Source organism: Palaemon carinicauda, chromosome 6 (genome assembly GCF_036898095.1).
Source record: "Palaemon carinicauda isolate YSFRI2023 chromosome 6, ASM3689809v2, whole genome shotgun sequence".
NCBI lineage: Eukaryota > Metazoa > Arthropoda > Malacostraca > Decapoda > Palaemonidae > Palaemon > Palaemon carinicauda.
In genome coordinates, this window is record NC_090730.1 from 17,207,656 (window position 1) to 17,228,149 (window position 20,494).

At 35.0% G+C, this 20,494-nt stretch overlaps 2 protein-coding genes across 2 annotated transcripts in view; both read left to right on the top strand.

Moving 5' to 3' along the window:
- The first annotated feature begins 237 nt into the window (after window positions 1-237).
- Window positions 238-4,573, top strand: LOC137642455 (uncharacterized). The gene is made up of 2 exons (XM_068375025.1): window positions 238-3,858; window positions 4,556-4,573. Exon 1 carries the CDS (start codon window positions 611-613, stop codon window positions 3,854-3,856), a length of 3,246 nt encoding a protein of 1,081 aa, XP_068231126.1. The 5' UTR covers window positions 238-610; the 3' UTR covers window positions 3,857-3,858; window positions 4,556-4,573.
- Window positions 4,574-9,069: 4,496 nt separating this feature from the next.
- Window positions 9,070-20,494, top strand: part of LOC137642456 (uncharacterized) — a 67,846-nt gene continuing 56,421 nt past the window's right edge. Inside the window, exon 1 of the mRNA XM_068375027.1 lies at window positions 9,070-9,319. The gene's annotated coding sequence lies outside the window, so the exon portion shown is untranslated. The remainder of the gene's footprint in view (window positions 9,320-20,494) is intronic.

A 20,494-nucleotide genomic window follows, 5' to 3' on the forward strand; every position in this document is an offset into this window, starting at 1 on the left:
TACCATTGTCTCTCTTTATTTTTTCTAATACATTTAGTTACCTTTGGATTAGAAATCAATTATTATTATTATTATTATTATTATTATTATTATTATTATTATTATTATCATCATATCAATTCAATACAATCTGACTTTGTAGTTGACCCCCTTTTTAGCCTTAGAGAAATTTATACTTTCAGCTTTGAGGATAAAGTTTCACCAACTTTTCTCTCTCTCTCTCTCACCTACAGATCACTTGAGCGCGTGGGAGGCTGCACTTTCCCGAGTAGCTGTTTACCGGTCCTGGACAACAAGGCGTTGCGGTTCAGCGAAAAATCTCCAGTGGTCTGTTTGTCTTAATTGCAGAAGAAACGACGAAGATTGACCTATTCTGTGATGTGCCTTTCACTTCGTTTGTGCTGGAAATTGCTTTAAGAATTGAAAAGTTGAGTTTAGCATCACTAGTATAAAAATTATTGATATTTTTAGTGTGTGTTGACCAATACCGTCTGAAAATTCTGTTTTTAGCTAGTCATGGATGACTCAGACATTTGACTACCTAGCAGGTGTTATTTAATTTGTTTGTCCATTGTTAGCACAATCCTGTGGCTGCAGGCAAATTAACACAATGGTTAACCGGTTCGACATGGGGCAAAATGGGGTCCTGGACCCGAACAAATTGGTGTTTACAGACAATGCCCCCGGTCCAGAAAAAATTGAGGTTGTAATGGGTCGATGTTTCCCGCTCCACGGGCCGGGAGGAACTTACGACTTCGCACCCATCCCGGTTGTGAGGAAAATTGTGTATAAAAATAGTGATGGTGCCACATTCACGCAGACTTTCGGTGATCTCATCAGTTCAGAGAATGAAAGTTATAAGATACCAACGTCTGTGATAGAACAGCATTTCGATGCTGAGAAACAAGGTTGTAAGCCGAAGACTTTTCTCAAACATGAGGCTTCTGATGGTACAAGAGATGATCTTCTAATTTCCTCTAATAATAAAAATTCCAAGAAAAATGGGGACATCATAACAGACCGTGAAAATCCTTTTAGAATAAGTAATCTTTCTACTGGTACCCATGAAAGCCGAAAAGACCGACATCAGGAAAAAATATTTTCAGATGCCCAAGTAAAGAATCTTCAATTTCAGCAGATAGCTACTCCAGGCAAAACTGGAAATGATACTCAAGAAAATTGCATTCGTAAACATGAAACAAATGTGTCCTCAGTTATACCTGACATACAAGAAATGATAAATCAAATTGAGCCAAGGACAGTTATCAGCAAAGAAGAAAGCCATATACAAGAGACTCCTAGTTTGAAATACCATGAGAAATCACCTAAATCTTCAAGGGATAAACAAGAGCCAATGACTCAACCACATCAAGATACCACATTTTCTAGAAGCCCAGAAAACCATGTTCAAGATACCATTAACAGTAAATTAACCCAGAACAATCAGGTGAATCAGTATCAAAATAAAGGGACGCCTGTAAATATTGATTCGGATGCTATAAGAAGGATATCCAAGGCTAACTCTCCACGCTTCAGAGTTAAAAGAGTGGAAAATTCTAAACCACCTGAAGTGTCGGGACGGGAAGCTTGGGAGGAAACACAGAAGAAGAAAGCGCAGTTGCGCGAGGAGTTCTTCAGAGTACCATATGAAGAATGTAACAGAGAAGCTTTGCGTGGGATGGGAGGACGGCATAAATCTGAACCAAGGCTAAACTCTCTGGCCAAAGAGAGAAAGAAGAGGAATTCTCTGTCAGAGAAACGAGTTCATTTCAACATGGATGACTCCCAGTTAGAGGATATCAGAAAATGGCGGGAAGAACGGCGCATGCAGGCCACCCCTCAGTGCATTAAAACAGTGGCCCGAATTTATTCCATAGACGCGCCAAGCAACCAGAGGAAAGTCGAGTATATTGACTCGTTCAGCGTACCAAAACCCGAAGTCCCTGATGCTGTGACACTTGTGGACTGTACGTCCGTGCGTGCCAAGCACTCTCGACCCACCGATCTTGATAGCTTAAATGGTAACTTTGCCAGTAGAGTGAGTTTGGCATCTAACATACCCCCAAACTTTGCAGAATACAGTAGTGATTCAAACTTTCCAATGAAAAGACCCGTGATCAAGTCACCAGAATATTCAACAAGACCACAGACGGCGGGTTACAAACGCTTTGATGTATCTCAAGTGATTAAAGGCACAAGTGATGTCACTTCGAGAGTTCCACATACATCACACCACAATCTCAAAGACGAAAACCAAAGTCCAACACCCTTAGCCAGCAATCACTCTGTAAATGGGTCCAGCATTTTATCTCCAAGTGCTTCACTTTATGCTACATTTAGTAAACCTCCCGAACGAAAGGTCTCGCCCTCTGACTATAGAATTGAATCTCAGTTGACTGCAGACCAACAGGATGCCAAATTTTCATTACGGTACCACACACATGGTCCACCTAGATCCATATCTTCCCCGAAATTAATCGATTCTTTATCTGACTCACAATCAAGCAAATGCGATTCCTCTGCAGTCCAGGCACAGAACGTAATTTCTCCAAAGACACCATTTGACCCCACAGATAATAATAGAATGAATTCTAAATTAGAAGATCCGACAAAAATACAGGAACGGCAAAACCTTAAACATTCTGATGTGCAAACCCAAAAACACCAGCAAGAGAATAAAGGTCATGCTGGGAAAACTCAAGAAAACAGTACGCCTACTCCAATGGTCGAACTGAGAAACTTACGTCCAACATCATTCCAAAGTCCATTGCCACTACCTCGGGTAAAGTCACTAACTTCAACAGAAGAATTGCCTCCGCAAGACAGTCCATCAACAAGCATTCAGATGGATAGAGCTCCATCAGAGAGATCGAAAGCATTTACCTTTGGAAGGGCTAAATCGCTCGACAGAGCCACAATTCGACAGAGGACAGCGGGACGATCAGTTAACAGCAGTCCTTACTTGAAGAGCCCTGGTTTGATTCTTAGTCATATGAGAAGTCCCGTAACTACTATTCCAACCCACAATCAATTAATAGAAAATCCTATGGATGGCAACAACACTCATTCCTTTTCACCTTATAGGCCAATCAGCACTTTGGTTCAAAATAATCAAGCTGATGCTTCAGGTATAGAGCGATCTCAGTTTACCTCGGATTTGACCCCAAAAATTAGTAAAAGTGACCAGCCAAATTCAGTGGATATTATAAAAAGCTATACGTACCCCAAACGCAGTTCAGTTACAGTGCTACAGAAAGACCATCATACAGATATTGGTGCCACTGCTAAGTCTACAGTTAATAATTCTGGTCAAACTGATTATCATAAACATACTAATCAGCATTTTAAGCCGTTGGCCAACAACAGTGATATTCGCAACAACTTAGGTATTAATGGATCTCATTTTAACCAAAGTTCGAAACCATCATTCCAAGCAGCTCCATCTATTGCGAATGGTAAAGCTACCCATAAAAACGACAACAAAGAAAACGAAGAAAATTCGAATTCACAGAAAACGTTACCAAACCGTAAGGGTAACTCTGTTAATATTTTGATGACTCAAGGTGAAAGTTATTCCAAACACCGAATCCTCCTCAACACTCACACGAAATCTATGTCACCTAGGATGACAGTTAAGAAGATCATTGTCCCGGCATCCTCGGTGTCAGGATACGCAAGACCAGGACCCTCAGCAACCACTAGATCACCACCATCACCAACACCCTCTTGTGCATCGTCCAGTTGCTCCTTTGGATCATCAGGCAGCTCTTCGGGTTGTTTTTCTGGATCTCCCTCACCAACCCCAACTCCGTCTCCGATTCGGACCAGGGCGTCCAGAGTGCCAACAGATCTTTAAAGGTAAGAAAGAACTTAACCTCATTATCGATTCATTAGCAAGTTTAAAACAACCTTCTGGTTGGGGATTTTCACATTGTTGCTCATATGGGATATAGAAACAGTGGTTCTAATATCTTTCGAATAGAAAGAAACTTCTCTTTAATAATAATTTATATTACTCATTTATGTATTTTACTATTGGTCTCATGGAAAATTGTTTAATCTTCATATATCTTGCTATAATTTATTTGTGTAGTATACTCGCGTATTAAATGATGAGTGTTCATGATAAAGAAAATTCATATTGAAACTATGCATCTTGATTTTCTTTTGTCAAATACGTATTAGTTTATATTAACTGAATATCTAATCATTAACCAAGGTTAATTGGCTATAAAAGTGAAGGGCATTTTTAGATTTTACTCTACTTCACATAGTTTGTGTACAATGAATACATGTATCCTTTAAATTGTATGTACTGCATATGCATGTATAACCCTGAATAGATTAAATAATGATAATCTATGTACTGCCTGTAGAGGCAGTAAATGAACGACCGAGTTAGAGTTCACAAAAAAAAAAAAAAAAAAAAGCAACATTAAGTTTGGTTTGAAAATACTTGAGAAAATAAAGATAATATCTCAGAAATTACAATAAAAGACATTACTGCCAAATTTTCTAAACTATTTTGTTATTCGTATTTTTTGTATTTTTTCAGTTCTTAATCAAATATGATCCTGCTAATTTGAAGTGTAAGTGAAAAACATATGCAACAAAGTTATTGTTTCACGAATTTTAAGCGCCACACTTGCATACTGTACATACACACAAGCGCATACACACACATACGCACGCGCGATTCTATTATCGACTAGCACTTATAGCTTAGCCTATTAGATAATCTATAGATTTCCCTTGATAGTATATATTTCTTTTTATTTGATTAAAATTTCATTTTTCAAATGCACTTTTTTTCAGTCTATTTTTGAGTCAGAATAATCTTACGCGATTTTCTTCCGATATTTTTGTTATATTTAATTTTGATAAAACATTCATATATATAATAAGTAGTATATTTTATTAGTCCTCAAAAATTTGCACTGCTACGGCCTACCTCGTCTTTGATATTTAACTCTCTCTCTCTCTCTCTCTCTCTCTCTCTCTCTCTCTCTCTCTCTCTCTCTCTCTCTCTCTCTCGATAGACTCGTCTTTGATATTTAACTCCTCTCTCTCTCTCTCTCTCTCTCTCTCTCTCTCTCTCTCTCTCTCTCTCTCTCTCTCTCTCTCTCTCTGATAGATTTTCTACCTGATTGTAATAACTGCAAACATTTTATTTCAATGTGGCCATGTAAAAATCACATTTATATGGCTAAGAATGCCTTGCTATTTTGTTCTATCTATCAGATTTACCATAGTTTATCATAATTTTCATATTAGTACTCACACTTGCATGAAATGGTTACACGAATCTTAGGTTTACATTTAATTTTGAAGCAAACTTCTTAATATTGGAGTAATGGTATTATCACTTATCAAGAAAGTAGCGTAAAGATCAGGTTCTATATTCCCTTTCTTTTTTATGAAGGAAGAGAGGACGATGTATTGACGAACTAAATATTTCCGGGTACAGACTGACATAGAAAGACCATAAATAGACGTGAATGGAGGGACATGTCTGAGGCATTTGGTCTGCAGTGAGCTATCAACGGCTTACATATATATGTATATACAGTATATATATATATATATATATATATATATATATAAATATAAATATATATATATATATATATATATATATATACAGTATATATATATATATATATATATATATATATATATATATATATATATATATATATACAGTATATATATATGTATATATATATATAATATATATATATACATACAGTATATATATATGTATATATATATATATATATATATACATACAGTATATATATATATATATATATATATATACATACAGTATATATATATATATATATATATATATATATATGTGTATATATACAGTATATATATATATATATATATATATATATATATATATATATATATATATATCTATATATACATATATATATACTGTATATATATATATATATATATATATATATATATATATATATATATACTGTATATATAAATATATATATATATATATATATATATATATATATATACTGTATATATATATATATATATATATATATATATATATATACATGTGCATATGTTTATAATCTTAAAATGGACTACGAGTTAACCATAACTTATGCTTTATTTTTTTTTTTGCTTAAAAACGTGGCGCTGTTTGTCAACAACCCGTCCAGTGTAATGTGTTTACTTAAATCTCCCCAAAGAAAGTTTTCGTGTAGCTTTTTTGCACAACGCAAACGTGTTATGTTCTTTTGATGTTTTTTTCTGCGTGACGTTAGTGGGATTTTGAATTTAGTATTTCCGGGGGGTTTTTTTGTTTCTTATTTATTTTTGTTGTCGTTCAAGAGCCAGGTAGTAAATAGTGGGATCAGGGTACGCTTTAAGACTAAAATGATGTTATAAAACTTAAGTTGATATTATTTTTTCCTCTGATGATTGAAATATGTAAATACACAAGCAGGATATTTGGTTTATATGGAATTTTCATTCAGTATTTCTGCACGGACGATATTATCTGTATACCCATTCACATTTAAGCTCGCTTGATGGACCTTGATGCTTATGGAGGTGTAGACCAAAATGGTATTTTTCCTTTGTTTTTATAAAGACTGCAGATTTCTTATCTCCAAAGTTATCAGTTATTTTGCGCAAGTTAGCAAGAAGATGAGCTTTTAACACTTGTTGGAGAATTATTAATGTTACTCCACTATGTAAATGTGTTTGTGGTAGCTCAAGTCCAACTTATTACCGCCCAGTTTCCATAACTTCCATATTTTCTTAAGGTTTTGAACGGCTTTTGGCAAAACGTCTTTCTAGGTTTGGTAAAGGTAATCATCTGTTCCCTAATTTGCAATTTGCTTTTCGTAAAGGCCTGGGAGCATGTGGTGCCCTTCTTACAATCTCCAATGCTGTATTATTATTATTATTATTATTATTATTATTATTATTATTATTATTACTATCCAAGCTACAGAGATCCTTTGATTGTGGTTAGGAAATTCGTATGATTGGCCTTGATTTTAGTGCTGCCTTTGACCGTGTTAATCATGAGGCCTTTGCTTACAAACTCAAACATTTGGGAGTGGGTGGGTCGTTTCTTAGCATTATTATTAAATTTTTAAGTAATAGATCGCAAAGCGTTGTTGTTGTTAGGTATTTGGTTTGGCCTAGAAAACAAGCTTGTTGCATATGCAGATGATGCTACACTCTTTGCATCAATTCCATCTCCTGAATGTAGATCTTGGGTTGATGAATCCCTTAATAGAGATCTAGGTAAAATCAGTGTATGGGGCATGAAGTTGAATCTTAATAAAACTCAAAGTATGATTGTAAGTAGGTCAAGGACAGTGACTCCTCTACATCTGCATCTCAGCATTGATAATGTTTTTTATAACTTTATGACCCTTAAAATTTTAAATGTGATTCTGGACAGCAAATTTACTTTTGAAAAACACATTAGATCTGTGTCTTCTTCAATTGCACAAAAATTGGCTTATTGAGAAAGTCTCAAATTTTCGGCGATCAATCTATTCTGAAGAGGTGTTTTAATTCTTTCATTCTACCTTGTTTTGAGTATTGTTCTCCTGTCTGGTCTTCAGCTGCTGATTCTCATCTTAATTTGTTGGACAGGAACTTACGGTCTATTAGATTTCTTATCTGATCTTTTATGATCTAGATTTTAATCTCTGGCACCGTCGTTCAATTAATTCGTTATGCATGTTGTCTAAGATTTTCATAATTCTGATCATCCTTTACATTCAGATCTCCCTGGACAATTCTATCCTGTTCGTAATACTAGCCATGCAGTTAATTCTAATAGTCAGGCCTTCTCCATCATGAGGCTCAATACTACACAGTATTCTAGAAGTTTTATTCCAGCTGTGACCAAGTTGTGGACTGATCTTCCCAATCGGGTAGGCCTAGTTGAATCGGTAGAACTTCAAAAGTTCAAACTTGCAGCAAATGTTTTCATGTTGAACAGGCTGACATGAGTCTTTTTATAATTTAGATATGAAATATGTTTTGATGTTGTTACTGTTTTTAAAATATTTTATTTTAATTGTTCATTATTTCTCATATCGTTTATTTATTTCTTTATTTCATTTCCTCACTGGGCTATTTTCCCTGTAGGAGCCCTCGGGCTTATAGCATCCTGTTTTTCCGACTAGGTTTGTAACTTAGTTAGTAATATGTATATATATATATATATATATATATATATATATATATATATATATATATATATATATATATATATATATATATTTAGATATATATATATATATATATATATATATATATATACATGTGTGTGTGTGTGTTTATATATATATATATATATATATATATATATATATATATACGTATATATATATATATATATATATATATATATATATATATATATATATATATATATTTATATATATATACGTATATATATATATATATATATATATATAAATTATATATATGTATATATATACACACACGTGTGTGTGTGTGTGTAACCATCAAATAATTTTCACTAACTAGGGGTAACCCCCGGAGAAAAAAACAAGTAACTCCCTCTCGTTAATATCGGATTAACATATGAGGCATCTTCCATATTACAAGTATTTTCGTTTCGTAGGAAAAGATCTTGGAAATTAAAAAGAAAAAAAAATGGTCATGACTTTACTGTAATGCTGAGTTCTACGACATACCTGTGCATACCTTCACAGACATATGCGTCACGTATGGTATGCCGGCATGACTTCGATGTCTAATTACCTATGGCCCGTAGCTAATCCCATAGGTGTACCACTACTATGAAGTGTCAGTTATCGTGGGTTATTTTATATCCATCAAAATTAACCGTTATTCTCTGTTGTGTGGTTTTGTTTTGATACCGTAATGTGCTATAAAATTTCGAAAGATTTCTAACTACTTCGATGTTAAGAATTGTTCATTTAATAGCTCATAAACGACTTGAACATGAACGGTAATTAACAGTTGGCAACCCCCACACCGGCATGTGTACCACAACACGACTGAGTTGCGGAACTTCAGTTGGTGGCGGGACGCGATCTTGGTGTCGTCTGCTCGCTTTTGAAATCGCTACCTGGCCTTTTGTGACAGAAAGGCTCGTTTGGATATCATTTTATTAAATTAATGTGCTTGCGGAAATGAACTTGTTGATGTAGAACAGGTTAATGAAAATCTAATGTAGATATGAAGACAACTTGCCCTTGAAAGCGACCCCAGTGCTTGAGGCATAGGCCTATTGACATGTTTTGCTGGAAAAGTTTTGCTTTCCGTGAGTATCAGCCTCCTTTCTTTTGTGAATGATTTTATAACCACACTTTTTGAGCTTTGTAACTAATCAATTATTGACATTAGCTTATTTATGTTGATATCAAATGAGTAAGAATTGGTGGTAGGCTACCTCTGCATTTTGTGTAGGCCTATGTATTAGTAGGAATTTGTAATTTTCCTGCTCCTTGTAAGTGAATGGTCCTCTGCATGGCATAGACGAGAGGATACGTTATTTTATGCTATACAATTTGATATCGTGTAATGGGGAGTCTTAGATTAGAATTTAATGTTAGAAATGTGTAGGAAATGATTTAGAGTAACTAAACTACAAATAAGACGGAAACATTGAAATGAAATGCTAGTTTTAATAATTCAGTCGTATTGGTTTTGTACTCGATATTAATATAATTATATATTTCTTTATAGTTAAATAATTTATATTTAAATGTAGAACGTAAAAAGATGTGCGTTACTATTGTTCTTCTTAGGCTTGATATTATGACATTGTTAAGACATTGATAGAAATTCACTAAAGTAAATTATTAAAGTGTGTAAGGGAGATTGTTTAGGTAATTTTAAAGATGTGGAAGTGGATGGTGTTATGATGCATTCTAGGTAAGGTTAGATATATTCATTACTGAGGTCGATCGGTAGTTGGTTTATGTCAAAGTTGGTCTTATGGCAGCATGGGTATTTTGTGGTATACAGGGTTGGTGTGGACCCTTAGCTTCAACCTACCAACCAAGATAGTTTTGGCCACTCTTGGCAAATGCAGAACGGGAATCATTAATATTTTTTTACGATACCAGAAGTGAACTTCACAACATGAAGAAGAGGAGTTTGTTCTTTATTAAGTTGAGTTTTTAAATAAAATGGTTTGACACGATGTAATATTCCGTCGATTAGAAAAATCGAAATTATTAAACATCTGTTGGAAACGTTACTGCTTGGTGATCTTCGGACCGGGGTTCGATGCCTGTTCAGCTTCTAATGTTTCTTGTAGTGTCTACAACCTCACCATCCTTGTGAGCTAAGGGTGGGGTTGTGTGTTTGGGGGAGTCAATAGGTCTTTCTGTTGAGTCATCAGTAGCCATTGCCTTGCCATCCCTGGTTTTAGCTTGTGTGGACAGGGGGCTTGTGTGCTTATGTGTAAATTATGGTCAATCTCTAGGGCATTGTCCTGTTGCCTAGGGCAATATCACTGTCCCTTGCGTTTGCCGTTCATGAACTGCCTTTAAACATTTTTAGGACTAGACCATTATGGAAACGTGACCAAAAATATGGGAAACACATTTTTAACGATTGCATTTCGATGCGCATCAAAAGATGTACATGTAGAGAGTTATGGGGTACTTTGACTGGCCAGACAGTACTACATTGGATCTTTCTCTCTGGATACGGTTCACTTTACCTTTACCTACACATATATCGAATAGTCTGGCATCTTCTTTACAGATTCTCCTCTGTCCCCATACACCTGGCAACACCGATATTACCAAACAATTCTTCTTTTCTCAAGGGGTTAACTACTGCACTGTAATTGTTCAGTGGCTACTTTCCTCTAGATAAGGTTTGAAGAGATTCTTTAGCTATGGTAAGCAGCTCTTCTAGGAGGACACTCCAAAATCAAACCATCTTTCTCTAGTGTTGGGTAGTGCCATAGCCTCTGTACCATGGTCTTCCACTGGCTTGAGTTAGAGTTCTCTTGTTTGAGGGTACACTCGGGCACACTATTATTTCTAATTTCTCTTCTTGTTTTTTTTTATTTTTATAGTTTATAAATTAAATATTTATTTTAATATTGTTACCGTTTTTAAGATATTTTATTTTTCCATGTTTCCTTTCCTCACCGGGTTATTTTCCCTGTTGGGGTTCCTGGGCTTATAGCATGCTGCTTTTCCAACTAGGGTTGTAGCTTAGCAAATAATAATAATAATAATAATAATAATAATAATAATAATAATGAAGATGGAATGAATTATGTAGTTATTAAAATTGTTAAAATTATTAATATTATTGAATTTATTAAGATCATTATTATTATTGAAATTACTACGTGTCTCACAGTATGTTGATGTTTTAATGGAAGTCTTTCATTGAAATGATTTCTTTGTAGAATTCTGTATCATGAGCGCAGGTGACCTACATGCTTTCAGAGGGAAAACTCGAGTCCGCGTAGTTGTGGAGAGCCGGATGCAATTTGCATGAAAAAATTGCCACCCAGTTCAGTATTGTGTCCCCTTAATTTGCTACTGATGGGCGGCTCAACCCATCTAGTTTACTAGACCATAGGTTTGCCAGTTCCTGTCTGCCCTTTGTCAGCACTCCACCCACTATCTCTGGTAGCCACCGCCTACGCTTAGGTAACCCCCAACTCGCACACACCCACACGCCTACCAAATCGGTTGCTACTTCCTGTCCGCCTGTGATATGTACCCAATTAGTTTCGGAGTCTGTCAGCTTGCGCATAACTTTGGATGAAGTCTGGTTTTCTCAATCCGTTTGAGGGTTTGGTCTTGATTGATATGCGCTAATAGTAATACGCATAACGGTGGTCTAGTTCAAATGCCATTAGCCGCTTTTCTTTTTTATTGACTGATTATTAATTCGTGTATCATCATAGGTCTGTTAGCTATTATTATTATGCACATCTCTGTAATGTATCGTTATGAAATAGAGGTCTACTGTAAAGAGAACTGTACCTCAGTTGTTTTATATTTACTCAGAATTTCAACATTTCGGTTTTCACACTAGAACATTAGAACATGAGAACATATTTATTAGAGAGAGAGAGAGAGAGAGAGAGAGAGAGAGAGAGAGAGAGAGAGAGAGAGAGAGAGAGAGAGAGAGAGAGAGTTAACAATGGGAAATAACGTATCGTATCATTCGTATATGCAAACATATGTTTGGTTCTGTCGAAAATGTAGCATGATTAGCCATCTCTCACTCTCTCTCTCTCTCTCTCTCTCTCTCTCCTCTCTCTCTCTCTCTCTCTCTCTCTCTCTCTATATATATATATATATATATATATATATATATATATATATATACATACTGTATATATAAGCACCAGAATCCCGTTTGTTCAGGAACAATCCATCATGACCGCATGTTCAGAATTTCTCACGGTATGCCCACTAAAGTAATAATCATTGCGGAGTGGAAGTGTAGATGAAATTGTCGGTTATTGAACCTCAGATTCTTACGAGGGAAATCAAGTATCTAACTGCATTTTAAGGCGGAAGTAATTAGAACATCTCTCTCTCTCTCTCTCTCTCTCTCTCTCTCTCTCTCTCTCTCTCTCTCAGAGAGATTAGTTCACCAAACGTTCAGCTTGGCTCCACTAGGCACTAGAAGTGTTGGGAGACCCAGGCTTACATGATAGAGACGACTGGTGAAATCTAACCGAGGCCTTTTGCGTTAATAGGTGTAAGAGATGATATATATATATATATATATATATATATATATTATATATATATATATATATATATATATATATATATATATTGTGTGTTTGTGTTTATAATAGATATATTCATATTTGGGCAGGAGCGTGTTTACGTGTACTTAAATCTAATTGCATGTCTATTTATATACATATAAGGTAGACACTTAATAACAAAAATATGTTAAGCTACCAATACCTTCATTTGCATGAGTGAACTGTACATTATTAGCCTTCGTCGTCCTTTATGTGTTAGAGGATTAGCCTGGAAATCTATCCTTGTGCCAAGTCAAGTGATCGCCCACAAGCACACGAGGAAGCGAGTGGCGCTTGTAATGTTATCCTGCTCTTATACCTTATACAGCAGTTGGCATTTATTTATGATTTGATAATAATCTCTTTTGGTGGATTGTGTGGTAATTCGATTAGGGATTATTGGGATTATTTTCTATAACGGTATTAAGGTTAGTTATTCTTTGTAAAGTTTTAATTTTTTTATTTCAAAGGATTTTATGGTTTTAGATATTAAAGAATAGGCCTATTGCAGTAAAACTACTGTGTAATTAGATAGGGGCTTTGAATCTCAACACTACTGTATGTGTGCACGATTAGTAATGAATTTTAGTAATTTTGAAGTACTGTATGCACACGAGAGAGAGAGAGAGAGAGAGAGAGAGAGAGAGAGAGAGAGAGAGAGAGAGAGAGAGAGAGAGAGAGATCCTTCGTGAGGTGGGTGAAGGGAGTGAGAATGAATAAAAAGAAAAGGTTCCTTTTGCGAGTTGTAAACAAACGGACCCTTGCAAACAAATTAGAAGTTGCAAACCTCGTTTGATGTTTGCAAGAGTACAAAGATGAAGCCTGGGGGTGGGTGGGGGGGAGGGTGAGATATGTAGGGGAGGAGGAGTGGGTAGAAGGGACAGTCGTTTCTGTCGGTCGGTACTTCATGTGTGTGGGACTGAGGAACCCCACAATTTTAAAAGTGCGCTGACCCTCCTCTTTAGGATTAACCAAAACCTCCTCCTTGTACGCCACTCGGAACCTTTCCTCCAACACCATGAGTACCTACGTTATCTTCAGCTTTATCTTGGTTATTTTCAGACGTTGTTTATATTTAGCTGAGATTTCCTCTAGCGATGAGATTATCATCTTCTTCTTTATCTTAGTGTTGCTTTTTTTTTTGTGTGATCGGTTTTTATTTTATTTTTCCTTTTGCGCCAAAGTTAATATTTTCTTCACCATCATTGATTTGAGCTAAATCTTCATCTAGTGCCAAAATTACAGACGTCATCATCATCATCTTCATCATTATCTGCCTGGTGTTTTTTTAGATAGTTTCTGTCTAGTTATAATATCCTCCGACGCTAATTTGACTGACTTCACTACGAACATCTGTGTGTACTTTTCATAGAGTTTTCATTCGTATCATTTTGACAAGGAAAAATAGTTTATTTTTCTTCAGACTGATAAATGGATATTATGGAACTTCGATACACACAGTTGGGTAAGATTAAATGTCATATGTTGTCAACAATAAGGAATCTCCCCAAAATAATAATGAGCAAGAGTCTCTCTCTCTCTCTCTCTCTCTCTCTCTCTCTCTCTCTCTCTCTCTCTCTCTCTCTCTCTCTCTCTCTATATATATATATATATATATATATATATATATATACACACATACACACTCGAGTACCCCGAGAGTTACACTCGGGAACCACAATCTCCCACAAATTCCCGAACCAACGGGTTGTAGTTAAAAAAAAAAAAAAAAAAAAGAGGTGGTAAGAAGGATTGAATTTGTGTTTTTGTGTGCGTGCATATATATCTAAATATTTAGCCGTCATTTTTGATGGGTCGCGTACACTAGTGAATAATGAGCGATGAAGTTACTGAGGGGTCACTTCCTTGTTTATTCTATATACCTTGCTTGTAGCAAGGATTCGTCACTGGAACGGGTCTTCTCCTGTACTTAACTTTGATTTGAAGAGTTCTATCCCGGTCTCGCCCTCCCATTTTAGGGTTGGGGCCTATGTGGTAACGTCCCTGACTGGTGATCGCCTGACTGGGGTTCGAGTCCTGCTCAAACTCGTTAGTTCCTTTGGTTGTTGCAACCTCACCATCCTTGTGAGCTAAGGATGGGGGGTTTGGGGAGCCTAATCTGCTGAGTCATCAGCAGCCATTGCCTGTCTCTCCTTGGTCCTAGCTTGATTAGGGTTGGGGCTTTGGCGCTGATATGTATATATGGTCAGTCTCTAGGGCATTGTCCTACTTGATAGGGCAATGTCACTGTCCCTTGCCTCTGCCATTCATGAGTGGCCTTCAAACCTTTAAACATCCCTAGTGACGTAATGTGGTCTTCGTATATTGGTAGAAGTCGTTAAACGATTTTAAACCAGTTTAGCTCTATTGATTCATGACCGTAGTTATCATCCTGTAGAAAAAATGGGACTTGTAGCATTCCACGCGTCCAATTTGCCTCTTTATAGAGAGAGTGTTCACGTTAGCTACCCAATACACTCTCTTGTGTTCTGTATCGTCTTATAAGATCTTTGTAGGTTATTGCCAATTTTTTTTATGATGATTACTTTCATATATATGACTTACGTTCATTTTCAAATCAAATCAAATCAAATCCATCATGCCCATGATGATAGAAGAAGTGAATTATGTACCTGGTGGTTAGTTGGCCAGATTGGGTTTCTCTCAATTTGGAGGTGGGTTCTTACAATGATTCACTAATATATATATATATATATATATATATATATATATATATATATATATATACATACATACATACATATATACATATATATATCTATATCAATATATATATATCTATCTATCTATCTATCAATCTATCTATCTATCTATCTATCTATCTATATATATATATATATATATATATATATATATATATATATATATATATATATATATATGTTACGGCATGTGTGTCTCAACTTTAATCAGTTTACTTTAACAAACGCTAGCTGTCTTGCAAGAAATATAGACTAATTTAAATGCTGCATATTCATATGTGTAGGTTTGCATATCTAATTGAGGATATCTATACAAAATAAGATACAGAAACTTTCATGCACGATTTTGTGCAGTGTGTGACTGAAATTTTGTATGATGACGGATTTCTCTTGATATGAGTAGAAAAGAAAGCTGAGAACAGGTTTCAAGAGCGCAGTTCGACAGACAAGTGTTTAACATGATGTTCGAACGTAGTGAACCGGGTATTTTGGTTGTTGTCGAACGGTTCGAAGAAAGTCTGTTCTCGCCTGATTTTTGTGGGCGGAGATTCATGGCCCACAAATCTTATGTATTTGTGACTGACTCCACTTCTTTCGAAACCGTTTAGCAAGCAGGTTCGACAACTGGGTTCGACGAACTGTTCGGCCATATAAGCCCCGATTTAGTCTAGCCAGGATGTGTTTGATTCTCTCTCTCTCTCTCTCTTCTCTCTCTCTCTCTCTCTCTCTCTTCTCTCTCTCTCTCTCTCTCTCTCTCTCTCTCTCTTGTGCTATACTTACCACCAGAGTTGAGATAGCAACGCAAAATTCAATTGTAAGTTTTATCCCCATTTCTACCAGTGGATTATGATTTACGCTTTGGTACCCTTTTATTTCCATGGTTAGAATCTCTCTCTCTCTCTCTCTCTCTCTCTCTCTCTCTCTCTCTCTCTCATAATGCATTCCTAAGGCTTTCCATCACCTCCATTTTAGGAAGAGCTGTTATTTCATGCCCTCGCGATGTTCCACCGGTCAGATCAGAGTCAATACAGATATGACTCTGGGTCAGATATTTACCGTTCTTGTTCTATCGGGGCGATAGGTTTTGTCCATGCTGGTGGGCCATCTCGGCTGCTTGGAAACATACCTGGTCGGGTAGAAACCCGTACTGTAGCAGTATGTCTTGTCTGTAGCCCCGAGCAATACACGCGAGAACCATTGGGTAATACCTTGGTAAGGGTAATGCCTTCCGCATACAGTAGATATGCATTGTTCCTCGATTTTCCCATTAAAGTTTTTATAGTTTATATAGGAGGTATTTTAATGTTGTTACTGTTTTTGAAATGTTTTATTTTTCCTTGTTTCCTTTCCTCACTGGGCTATTTTCCCTGTTGGAGGCCCTGGGCTAATAGCATCCTGCTTTTCCAACTAGGGTTGAAGCTTAGCAATTGATAATAATAATAATAATAATAATAGTAATAATAATAATAATTACTTACTTACTTTTACGGATCTCAATATTATATCAACTTGGGTTTTAAAAATCATAATTTTATCCGCCACGAGATTTCTCTTTTTTATGTAACTTATTTTGTTGATGACATATACAACAAATTCACAAAACAAAGATAACAAAAGCACGAGTTTGAACCCTGGAAAACCATACAGAATCACCTTTGACCTCTTGAGTTCTGTGACCCGAATAACTCGCGAGTATGAGATTTGAGAACCGGTAAAAAAGTTGAGTTATACGACTTGGTGGTTGATTGTCCGACTTCCGACGAACGGTAAAGGAAAAGGACTCGAAAACTTGCTTAAAATATTAAAGGAAATCTGATTCACTTGTTTAGGTAATGATTCGTTTGTTTATGCAATGATTCACTTGTTTATGCAATAATAATAACAACAACAACAATAATAATAATAATAATAATAATAATAATAATAATAATAATAATCTCTTGTCTCTGTTGTATAGAATATTTCTTCCATGTGTTCGTAAAAGTGATGTTTATAAATTTCTCGAGTGTGTAAAACAGCTTCGTAGTGAGTATGCACTATATGTGTACAGTAATGCACATGCACACTTTTACACACACAACATATCTATCTATCTATCTATCTATATATATATATATGTATACATATAAATATATACAATATATATGTATATACAGTATATATACAGTATATATAAGTATATATAGTATACAGTATATATATATATATATATATATATATATATATATATATATATAATATATATAGTATACAGTATATATATATATATATATATATATATATATATATATATATATATACAGTATATGTAAGTATATTTATAGTATATATATATGTATATATATATATATATATATATATGTAAGGGTGTGTGTCTGTGTGTATGTATGTATGTACGTATGTATGTGTGTGCAGTTGTGTGTACGCGCGCTCTCACTAATCCGGGGAAAGTGTGGTTGGATTACAGCAAAAAAAAAATTTTTATGTGCTGAGGCATACTTCACCTTCACACATTACAGAAGAGTCCTGACCTCTCTGTGCCACACGGGTTAGATGGTGCCTCATTTTCCAGGTTGATTATTTACTGTTCTCTCTTCCCCACACAAAAAAATGTTGCAGTGTATCATTATGTGGATATGGTACAGAATCTTTATGGCAGATATAAGAGAATATTGAAATACTTAGGTGACCTGATTGTTATTATTATTTTTTTCAAACACACCTAGATACACACGCAGACGCACAAAATCACAGACGCATACGCATATATATATATATATATATATATATATATAGTATATATATATATATATATATATATATAATATATATATATATATATATATATATATATATATATATATATATATATATATATATATATATATATATATATATACACACATACACATATTTTTAAGTATGTGCTTGTATTCTTTGGATACTTGTCTCTTGTAAGAGATTTTAGGCTCGAATCTAGGCCAAGGACAGAATGATATACTGTTGGCTCTTTCCATCGAAGATGGAGAAGGCTAGCGTTAAGTGCTTTTGCTTCCAGGTTGAAAAGCGTGGTATATAGGAAGACCCTTTAATAATAATTATCAAAAGTTTTTCAATATGATTAAGATAACCTCCTGCCAAACGGTTATTTAACTCTGCGTTAGGGGCAACTAGACAGAACATTATATAAAGGCCGAGGATGTTGGAGTCTAGTCATAGTTTTCCCTATTTAGGACCAGAACAAAATATTTCACAAATTAACATTTGTAATAACAGAACCCATGTTGGTCATATTAAAATAATCGTAAGATTTCAGTATACATACATTCAAAACAGTATATTAATGCAGGTGACGTAAGTAAAATAAAAACTATTCTAGTAGTGAATGATATATCCGGTAGTATAAAGTATATAGTTGAGTGCGTACGAGCTGGTTAAGACCTAGAAATGCTGTACATTTATGGAAGAAGAAGTAACAGTTGATAATCCTATAGAAATACTCTAGCATATATATGATCCAGGAGTATGACGTAGGTTATGTCTAAATTTAGTATCGGTGTCGTCATTGAGAGAGAGAGAGAGAGAGAGAGAGAGAGAGAGAGAGAGAGAGAGAGAGATCCTGGAAAGCTATGAGATTTGTAATCGTGACATTAAGCTCCAGAGTTTTGTCTTTTTGCAGCAAAATGATAGACGAGTGGTTGTTAGGAATTAACTATCGTGGCTACAATAGTAGAAATTTTGAAGCACATTAAAAAAAGTGAAAGCAAATTGAACTCCCTATATTTTTTACGTCTGTTAATTATGCAAACAATACGTCGATAGCCATTATATATGACTACATGTAGCCCTAAAAGGAACATGACTTTTCAGTGTAGATTCATTAACTATAAAAACAATCTAACAAAAATGAACTATTTAAGAATATCACTAATGTCATCACAGCCGAGCTAAGAGAGTGACTAACGAGGCTGCGTGTCTCAACACATACCTGTATTGAAATGTGCTGACGGTGACAGTTATACCTTTGCAGTGGTAACAGATAGCAGCGGCAACGCCCCCTCTCGCTTGTTAGGGGACGGAGTCTGGTTACAAACTCGTGGTGCTGATACTTCAACACTGGTGCAAGATTTCAGGTGTGCTAATTTAGTCACTCTAGTCATGTATTTACCTTCAATTTTTTATTTGATTTAGAATGATAAACGGCGCGTATCAAATTTGTTATTGATTTATATGGGATTAGGGTTAGATTTTTCATGAAAAAATATGATAATGATTTTATTTTGATATCTAATTGTTTATCAGGATAATGAAAGTTGATAAGGAGTAAAACATATGTATCTTTTTTAAATGTAAAGTTGCATTATGTCCTGCATTTAGATATCTCAAGTTATTTTAAAAAATGATTTCCAATAATTTGACAATAATTTTTCTTGAGAGCATAAAATTGTTTATCAGAATAATGCAAATTAACATGCAGTAAAACATATTTATCTTTATTAAATGTAAAGTTGCCTTATGTCCTGCATATAAATATCTCCTAAGTTATTTTAAGAAATGATTTCCACTTCTGAAACTTCTGAACATGTTTGCCTTGGATAATCTCTGCGCTAAGGTATTTCTGAGCTCATGCATTTATGTTTGTTTACGTAGACCAAAAGTGTAGCTCTCGGCCGCTTTCATCAGGTGCTGTTGTGTTCTGTACATGAGCGCGCCAGTGTTTGTGCGTATGTGTGTATATGTGTGTGCCCCCGTGCGTACGCCAGATATAACTTTGCTTTAGTTCTTACTGGTTACGATTGTCTCGTCAGCTTGAACTGTACTTATTATTTGTATGTAAAATTTGATTCCTACTTTGTCTTCGAAGTTTTTTTTTTTTTGGATGTTACTGTATTTGGATTAAGAAAATGGAATTTCTTGCTTTAGTATCTGGTTTAATAAAATAATTGATTGAATCGACATTATTATTCTA

Coding starts and splice junctions, on each gene's coding strand:
- LOC137642455 (XM_068375025.1), top strand. CDS start 611: ATGGTTAACCGGTTCGACATGGGGCAAAATGGGGTCCTGGACCCGAAC.